Source organism: Hyla sarda, chromosome 4, assembly GCF_029499605.1.
Source record: "Hyla sarda isolate aHylSar1 chromosome 4, aHylSar1.hap1, whole genome shotgun sequence".
Lineage (NCBI taxonomy): Eukaryota > Metazoa > Chordata > Amphibia > Anura > Hylidae > Hyla > Hyla sarda.
In genome coordinates this window covers 199,536,641-199,546,392 of record NC_079192.1, presented here as the reverse complement: position 1 = coordinate 199,546,392, position 9,752 = coordinate 199,536,641, and the positions used below count along the sequence as shown (strand labels likewise).

The window sequence follows — 9,752 nt, the reverse complement described above, 5'->3', positions numbered from 1 at the left end:
AATAGAATACCCAACAAATAAGTAAATAAATAATACACGTATCACCAAGAGCGTAATTGTCCAAACTATTAAAATATAATGTTAATGACCCGCACGGCGGTCCGGGCATGCTTGGAGTTGTAGTTTTGCAACTGCTGGAGGCACCCTGGTTAGACTGGTGTACACGTTTCATACACTTGAAATGAAAGAAATTGATATGTTAATGGAAGCTAAAAACAGATACTACTGTACATCATACAGCAGAATCATTATTACCCACAACATTGCATTATAAAAAAACTACAGAACAAAGAAGGATAAATTATCTGTAATGTATATGGTGAAAATAAGACAATAATGCATTGTGAATCCAGCCTCATAGTGAGGAGACAGTCCCATTCATTACATGACATAGCAGGAAACTTATGAGAGCAGAGCTTTACTATGGCGGATTGTCAGTCAGCAATGTATGACCGTTTGTCACAGGTCAATGAAGAGCCCATAACAAAGATGGCGGGGAAGTCCCTCTCGGTCCCTCCCCCGGAAGCCCATGATCGATGACGTAAGTGAGTGGTGTTTTCCGTGAGGTTTTGTGTAGTTTCCGGTGCCGGGAGCCGCAGCTGTGGAGCCATGGGAAAGGCAGATTTCCTCACCCCAAAGGCGATCGCCAACCGTATCAAATCAAAGGGGCTACAGAAGCTGCGATGGTACTGCCAGATGTGCCAGAAGCAGTGCCGGGACGAGGTGAGGGGCTAGGGTGCCCTCTGCCATACATCTGGGACATTGGCACCCCATATTCTCTACTTAGGACTACAGGGACCTCTCATCACTATGTGGAGATCATGCTGATCTAAAGCTGTGCTAGGGGGCGCTGTCTGTAGTCTGGGAGGGACAGTATTATAGCTGGACTAGGGGGCGCTGTCTGTAGTCTGGGAGGGACAGTATTATAGCTGGACTAGGGGGCGCTGTCTGTAGTCTGGGAGGGACAGTATTATAGCTGGACTAGGGGGCGCTGTCTGTAGTCTGGGAGGGACAGTATTATAGCTGGACTAGGGGGCGCTGTCTGTAGTTCGGGAGGAACAGTACTATAGCTGGACTAGGGGGCGCTGTCTGTAGTTCGGGAGGAACAGTACTATAGCTGGACTAGGGGGCGCTGTCTGTAGTTCGGGAGGAACAGTGCCATAGCTGGACTAGGGGGTGCTGTCTGTAGTCTGGGAGGAACAGTACTATAGCTGGACTAGGGGGCGCTGTCTGTAGTGCAGAGGAGGGGACAGTACTATATCTGGACTAGGGGGCGCTGTCTGTAGTGCAGAGGAGGGGACAGTGCTATATCTGGACTAGGGGGCGCTGTCTGTAGTGCAGAGGAGGGGACAGTGCTATATCTGGACTAGGGGGCGCTGTCTGTAGTGCAGAGGAGGGGACAGTATTATAGCTGGACTAGGGGGCGCTGTCTGTAGTGCAGAGGAGGGGAACAGTACTATAGCTGGACTAGGGGGCACTGTCTGTAGTGCAGAGGAAGGAACAGTACTATAGCTGGACTAGGGGGCGCTGTCTGTAGTCTGGGAGGAACAGTATTATAGCTGGACTAGGGGGCGCTGTCTGTAGTCTGGGAGGGACAGTATTATAGCTGGACTAGGGGGAGCTGTCTGTAGTGCAGAGGAGGGGACAGTACTATAGCTGGACTAGGGGGCGCTGTCTGTAGTGCAGAGGAGGGGGACAGTATTATAGCTGGACTAGGGGGCGCTGTCTGTAGTGCAGAGGAGGGGAACAGTATTATAGCTTTACTAGGGGGCGCTGTCTGTAGTGCAGAGGAGGGGACAGTACTATAGCTGGACTAGGGGGCGCTGTCTGTAGTGCAGAGGAGGGGACAGTACTATAGCTGGACTAGGGGGCGCTGTCTGTAGTGCAGAGGAGGGGACAGTACTATAGCTGGACTAGGGGGCGCTGTCTGTAGTGCAGAGGAGGGGGACAGTATTATAGCTGGACTAGGGGGCACTGTCTGTAGTCTGGGAGGAACAGTACTATAGCTGGACTAGGGGGTGCGGCCTGTAGCGCAGAGGAGGGGAACAGTACTATAGCTGGACTAGGGGGCGCTGTCTGTAGTGCAGAGGAGGGGACAGTACTATAGCTGGACTAGGGGGCGCTGTCTGTAGTGCAGAGGAGGGGACAGTACTATAGCTGGACTAGGGGGCGCTGTCTGTAGTGCAGAGGAGGGGGACAGTATTATAGCTGGACTAGGGGGCGCTGTCTGTAGTCTGGGAGGAACAGTACTATAGCTGGACTAGGGGGTGCGGCCTGTAGTGCAGAGGAGGGGAACAGTATTATAACTGGACTATGGGGCGCTGTCTCTGGTACAGTGAAGGGTAATAAAGCTAGTCTAGAGGGTGCTGCCTTTTGTTCAGGGATGAACAGTAATAATGCTGGAATAGGGGGGGGGACTGTCTATGGTCCATGGAGGAACAGATATAAAGCTGAACTAGAGGGCACCGTATGTGTTCCATGGGGGAACAGTAATAAAGCTGAACTAGGGGGCACTTCCTGTTGTCGAGGGGTGAACAGTAATAAAGGTGGGCTAGGGGAGACTGTGGTCCAGGGGGGAATAGTTATAAAGCTGGACTAAAGGGCACTGTCTTTGGTCCAGCAGTTGAGGAATTGGTCCCTTCCATTTAAGTAGATGTGCATTCATTTTTGCATAATACAGAGGCCCTCTGATTTATGAGGATGGGAAGTGGCAGGACCCATGTTTAAATGGGCACAGTCTTTAAAACAAATTTTTGCTATTGCACTCTTTATGGTAAATAAAAAATCTAATATACTTTAAGAAAAATTACATTTTCTATGTTTTTTTTGTGTTTAAAAAAAGCTGCCACTAGGTGTCTCCCTACTTGTCCAGAGCACATTTCCACATATCTCTTGCACAGACTTTGGACTCCTGCTGGCCTGGCAGAAGTCCAAAATCAGGAAATAGTCTGAAGTGCTTAGGGGTGTGTGTGCAGGCTTAGCAAATCATAGCTCATCTCACACTGATCTGCTATAGGCTGTGTGTAGCAGAGTGAGGGGGGAAGTTCTCCCCTGTATGGCTTCAGATGATGTCACACCTGCTGGGTAACGCCCCCTTCCCAGTCTGACTGAGACTGAGCAGAGAATACAGAGCATTATCAAGGTAGAAAACTAATAAATAATAAAAATAATGGCAGGGGGAGGTTTATCATGATGGGGCAGTGAACTGTGAGGATTATAACATTTAACAAGATCATGAGGGACATAACTAGATATGTATTATAGCATTTCTCTCACTTGCAGCTACTGTAGATCTAGAAATCACAAACTTTATTCTCTTTCTTCCAGAATGGCTTCAAATGTCACTGCATGTCCGAGTCCCACCAGAGACAGCTGCTTCTTGCGTCTGAAAACCCTCAGCAGTTTATGGATTACTTTTCCATGTGAGTATACCCTATAGAAGCAACATTGGTTCTATCTTAGGGTGCATTCACACCAAGTTTTTACAATACAGTTCCCGTATACATTTTCAATGTGAAAACCATAAGAAACCGTATGCATTGACTCTCCATTGAAAACCGTATGCCAAAAGATGCATCATGTTGTGTCTGTTTTGCATCCTGTACGGTTTTGTCAGTTTTTTTTTTTTTTTTTTCGTAGCCCACTACGGTTTTTGGTCCGGGTGAAAAACCGTAGTAAAACGTATGTTATTTTTTTTATTTTATTTATTTTTTAACATCCAGCTTTCACTATATGGTTTTTGACTTTGTACAGTTTTTTTTCTTGGAATTTCAATCAAACAAGTGAAACTTTATTCATAATGGAGTGAAAAGTTAAAAATGTATATGTTTTTCCCTTTAAAAAAACGGATGCAACCGGACATCATTTTTTAAACCATATACGGGTTAAAATTTGTACACACGTTTTGATACAGTTTAGTTTTGAGGAATTGGTTTTTCATCAAAAACCTGATACAGGAACTGTATTGCAAATACGTGGTGTGAATGCAGCCTTAAAGGGATTATCCATCTTAAAAAAAAAATGCATAAAAATCAATCTGTTACTTAGCATCCCTCCATTCCTGCACTGATTCTCCAGATGGCGCTGCATGGTTACTTCAACAGCAGACATCACCTGACCGCTGCGGCCAATCAGCAACCTCTGCGATAATGGTCTGTACTCTTGGCATCATTGCTCCAGTCACTGAGTAAAATAGAGAAACAGAGACATAGCTGCACATCCACAATTTGTATTTTGATCTACGTAGCAAGTGGGCTTGTACTTTTTGATCAAAATGTATACTAACCACCTGTAAGTTTTTGAAATGATGCTGAAAAACATGTAGATCAAAATACAAATGGTGGATGTGCGGCTAAGTTTCTGTTTCTTTATTTTTGTTTTCCAGTCACTGACTACAGAGCGTGACTGCTGAGATCACGTGATGTCTGCTGCTGAAGTAACTCTGGAGGACCAACCGAAGACAAAAATAAGGAGGGGGAACTGAACAAGGCGCTGCCTAGTGCTGTTATCCTTAACCTGTTCAGGACACAGGGTGTATGCATATGCCCTGCATCCCGAGTCCTTAAGGATGTAGGGCGTATGGATATGCCCGTGGGAATTCCAGTCCCCGCCGCTAGCCAGTTGGGGACCGGACCGGGATGCCTGCTGAAATCATTCAGCAGGCATCCCGGCACATTGCCGAGGGGGGTCCTGAGACCCCCCTGCATGTCGGCGATGACAGGAAATCACATGTCAATTAAGACTTGCGATTTTCTGCTATTCCGGGCTGATCGGGTCTCTAGTGACCCGATCACCCGGAAAATAGGGAGGATCGGAGCTGTCAGTGACAGCCCCGATCATCCTGAGGGATAGGAGCGAGGTTGCAGTGCTGCAGCCTCCTCCTATCCCCTGCCATTAGTCAGCAATGAGTGCTGACCAATGGCAGTTGAAGACGGGGTTTGCCATGGAAACCCCCCGCTCTGCCCACCCCTGAACACCATGTCGGGCAGAACGGGGGGAGAAGATGGCGGCCGGTACCTGCAAAGAAGATGCCTTGGGGATGTCGGTGACATCAGCGGAGATCAGCGGCGCAGGTAGGGAGGCGACGGCGTGGAGCATCAAGTAAGGTGGCAGTAAAGCGATCTTTACTGCTGCATTCCTAGTGGTTGCCAAACTGCAACTCCCAGCATGCCCAGACAGCCAAAGGCTGTCTGGGCTTGCTGGGAGTTGTAGTTTTGCAGCATCTGGAAGAGCACAGTTTGGAGACCCCTATTACAGTGGTGCCCAAACGTTAGCCCTCCAGATGTTGCAAAACTACAACTCTCAGCATGCCTAGATAGCCCAGGCATGCTGGGAGTTGTAGTTCTGTAACATCTGTCCCTTCAGATTTTGCAATTTTCATGACAATTTTGAAAATTGCTGATATACTTTGAAGCCCTCTAAAGTTTTCAAAAAGTAAAAATGTCTATTTTATGATGCAAACATAAAGTAGACATATTGTATTTGTAAATAAAATTTATTTGGAATATCCCTTTTCATGAAATTTTGGGATTTTTCACCAAGAAAGGATGCAAGTAACAATGAAAATTTACTGCTAAAATAAAGTAGAATATGTCACGAAAAAACAATCTCAGAATCAGAATAATCGGTAAAAGCATTCCAGAGTTATTAATGCATAAAGTGACAGTGGTCAGAATTGCAAAAAATGGCTTCCTCCTTAAGGTGAAAATGAGCTGTCTCCTTTAAAGGGTTAAACACGGCAGGTGTATGTATAGCAGAAAGGAATACTGCTTACCTTATGGTGTTGAACTAAGAGCTCAACACCTTGTAGCGCTTTGTGACAGTTAGCCGGGGCTGCCACCGACCCCAGTCCGTAGTTCCAGGCAGACAACGTTACAAAGATCCACTGAAATCCTCCCAAGAAAGATTGAAGAAAGGGTCTTTGGGGCGCACACAGTGGGTGACTTGGATGAAACCACAGACACTGATCAAAATAAATAAGTGACTTATTGACGACTACGCGTTTCAGGAGCCTCGTCTTGCATAAATCACTTTTTTATATTCAGCGATGTCCGCGGTTTTATCCAAGTCACGCACAGTGTGTGCCCCAAAGACCCTTTCTTCAATCTTGCTTGGAGAATTTCTGTGGATCTTTAAACCAATAAAGGACACACAATGTACAAGTACGTCGCTGTTCCCTGGTACTTAGTGATCACACTGATGTCCGCCATTAAAGGGGTACTCTGCTGCTAGGCATCTTATCCCTTATCCAGAGCAGCGTGACCCCCGCAATCTCCGCGCAGCATCTACAGATCACAGCGCAAAAAATACAGTCCCGTATACAGACAAATGAGAGAGTTATAGGTGGTCAAAATACGGCTATAATAAGCATACTTATTTAGGAATAAGTATGAATTAGGAAAACATGTCCGTTTTATGGAAAAGTGTACAGAGTGATAACAAAACTCCAAACTTAGCAAAATCTGGGTTTTCTTTTCAATTTCCCAACGCAATACAGATCACGGAATCTGCGGCAATGCGCATGTTAAAATAGATGATTGGATCGTCCACAGCACTGCCACGGCGCTCCGATCATCTATAATGGCAGCCGAAGGTCCCCTCCCCTTCTCCCTGGCAGTCTCCTGGCGACTTCTGCTCTGGTCTGAGATCGAGCAGAGCAGAAGATCACCGATAATACTGATCAGTGCTATGCCCTATGCATAGCACTGAACTGTATTAGCAATCAACTGATTGCTATAGATAGTCCCCTATGGGGACATAAAAAGTGTAAGTTGAAAAAAAAAAAAGTAAAAATAAAAATTGAAAAATCCCCTCCCCCAATAAAAACAAATATTGTCCCATTTTACCCCCCAAAAAGCATAAATATTCTTTTTTTTAAAAAACCTATTTGGTATCGCCGCGTGCGTAAATGTCTGAACTATCAAAATATAATGTTAATAATCCCGTACGGTGAACGGCGTAAACGTTAAAAAAAAAGTCCAAAAATGCTGCTTTATCACATTTTATAAAATTTTTTTTTTTTTTTTAATAAAAAGTGATATAAAAGTTTTATATCTGCAAATGTGGTCAATCAATAAGAAGTACGGATGACGACGCAAAAAAGAACTTTCATACCACCCCATATGCGGAAAAATGAAAAAGTTATAGGTGGTCAAAATAGGGCAATTTTATATTGCTGATTTTGTACAAAAGGTTTGAGATTTTTTTTTAAGCGGTACAAAAATATAAAAGTAGTAGCATTTTAATCGTATTGACTAGAGATGAGCGAACTTACAGTGATTCAATTCGTCACAAACTTCTCGGCTCGGCAGTTGCTGACTTTAGCCTGCATAAATTAGTTCAGCTTTCAGGTGCTCCGGTGGTCTGGAGACTCTCTTCTAGGACTGTATCCACCTTTTCCAGCCCACCGGAGCACCTGAAAGCTGAACTAATTTATGCAGGCTAAAATCAGCAACTGCCGAGCCGAGAATTTTTTGACGGATCGAATCATTGTAACTTCGCTCATCTCTAGTATTGACCCACAGAATAAAGAACACGTCATGTCTACCGTAAAGTGTACAGTGTAAAAACTAAACCCTCCAAAGTGCAAAATTGTGGTTCTAATTTCAGTTTCCTCCCTAAAAAAAATTATTCTTTGGGTTCGCCATAAATTTTTTGGTAAAATGAGAGGTTTCATTACAAAGCACAATTGGTCACTCAAAAAACAAGTCCTTATATGGGTCTGTAGATGGAAATATAAGAGTTATGGATTTTAGAAGGCGAGGAGGAAAAAACGAAAACACTAAAATTAAATTGGCCTGGTCCTTAACCCCTTAAAGGGGGATTCCAGTTTTTTTCATAATGTAGTGTCTGTACCTGTGTGTGACAGTTTTCTCACAATTCTTCTGTGATTTTTCACTCCAATTTTTATTTTTATCAGCATACAAAATGACTGTTGTCTTAGATTTTTCCCAGCTTGCAATGCTGATGACAGGGAGCCTGTCTGCTTCAATGGGTGGTGGGAGAGATAAATCTGCAACTAATGCAATAGCTGTAGGCACCCTGATTGAAAACCAGAGGTCTTTTGATGGATGCAGCTCATTTATGTTTCAATGAGTGTGGTGGCTGATGTGTGGGAGGGAGGAAAATGGAATTGTTGGATTTGTAGTAAAAAAAAAAGAAAAGTCAAACAGGAAATACTAGTTCCCAAAAAGCTAGACACAGTGTTATGGTAATCTCACAAAATATCCATTTAGCCCCAAGACAAGCGCAGATCCTTCCTAAGCATGTCCATTACTGTCTGCCAGGTATGTACTAAAATCACCTTATGGATAACCCCTTTAAGGACGCCGGGCGTATCCATATGCCCCAGTTCCAAAGTCCTTAAGGACTGAGGGCGTATGGATATCAGCAGGCACCCTGTGCAAACCCCAGGGGGGGTTCCTGAGACATTCCCCCCCCCCCCCCCCCCCCCACACACATGTCGGCAATCGCTGGTCAATTCAAACCGCCCATTTGGTCTCTGGTGACCTGGAAAAAAAAAGGGTGAATGGGGCTGTCCGAGTGAGGTGGCACGGGTGCCTCCTCACGATCATGTGATTGATCGGTCGGAACGACCGACCAATCATGACCCTGCAGGGCGGTGATCTGGGCTGGCGGGGGTCTGCTATCTCTCCCTGGTCCGGCGGGGGTCACCTCTGGTGTCTTGGCGGCAGCGGCGACGGTCCGCAGGCAGGATACAGCAGGAGGTGAGGCCTGTTCACTTCTGCTGTTGCTTAGCAACAACTCTCAGCATGCAAAGCCAAAGGGCATGCTGGGAGTTGTAGTTTTGCAACAGCTGGAGTTCCAACTATAACGCCCAGCATGCCCTTTGGTAGTCTGTGCATGCTGGGGGTTGTAGTTATGCAACAGCTGGAGGCACATTTTTTCTATGAAAAAGTGTGCATCCAGCTGTTGCATAACTACAACTCCCAACATGCACAGACTACCAAAGGGCATGCTGGGAGTTGTAGCAGTATGCCTCCAGCTGTTGCAAAACTACAACTCTCAGCATGCTCTTCGACTGTCAATGCATTCTGATTGTTGCAGTTTTGCAACAGCTGGAGACATATAGGTAACAAACTGTTTGGCAACCAAACTCAGTGTTTTGCAACCAGTGTGCCTCCAGCTGTTGCAAAAATACAACTCCCAGCATGCACTGAGAGACTGTACACTGGTTGCGAAACACTGAGTTTAGTAACAATCTGTGTTTAACAACCAATGTGCCTCCAGCTGTTGCATAACTACAACTCCCAGCATGTATGGTATATCAGTGCATGCTGGGAGTTGTAGTTTTGCAACAGCTGAAGGTCCCCCCCATGTGAATGTATAGGGTACATTCACACGGGTGGGGGTTTACAGCGAGTTTTCTGCTGCAAGTTTGAGATGCGGCAAAACCTCGCTGTAAACCCCCCGCCCGTGTGAATGTACCCTAAAAACACTACACAAAATAAAAAGTAAAACACTACATATACACATACCCCTACACAGTCTCCCCCCATAAAAAAAAAAAAAAGTCTTGTACGGCAGCTGTTGAAAAACTACTCCCAGCCACTGACTGTCCAGGCATGCTGGGAGTTTTGCAACAGCTGGAGACACCCCGTTTGGGAAACACTGCCGTAGGGCATTTTTGTGGCGGATTCAAATCCCCAATTTAGGCCTCAAATGCGCATGGCGCTCTCTCGCTTTGGAGCCCTGTCGTATTTCAAGGAAACAGTTTAGGGCCACATATCGGG

The 9,752-nt window shown here is 45.5% G+C and overlaps 1 protein-coding gene across 2 annotated transcripts in view; it reads left to right on the top strand.

Annotated features, from left to right (window-relative positions):
- Window positions 1-461: 461 nt before the first annotated feature.
- KIN (Kin17 DNA and RNA binding protein) overlaps window positions 462-9,752 on the top strand; it is a 43,727-nt gene continuing 34,436 nt past the window's right edge. The window contains exons 1-2 of one of the 2 annotated variants that reach the window (XM_056573255.1): window positions 462-541; window positions 3,328-3,422. In XM_056573255.1, the coding sequence (XP_056429230.1) occupies window positions 530-541; window positions 3,328-3,422 (107 nt within the window). In that variant the 5' untranslated portion in view covers window positions 462-529. The other variant, XM_056573254.1, reaches the window with a different exon arrangement.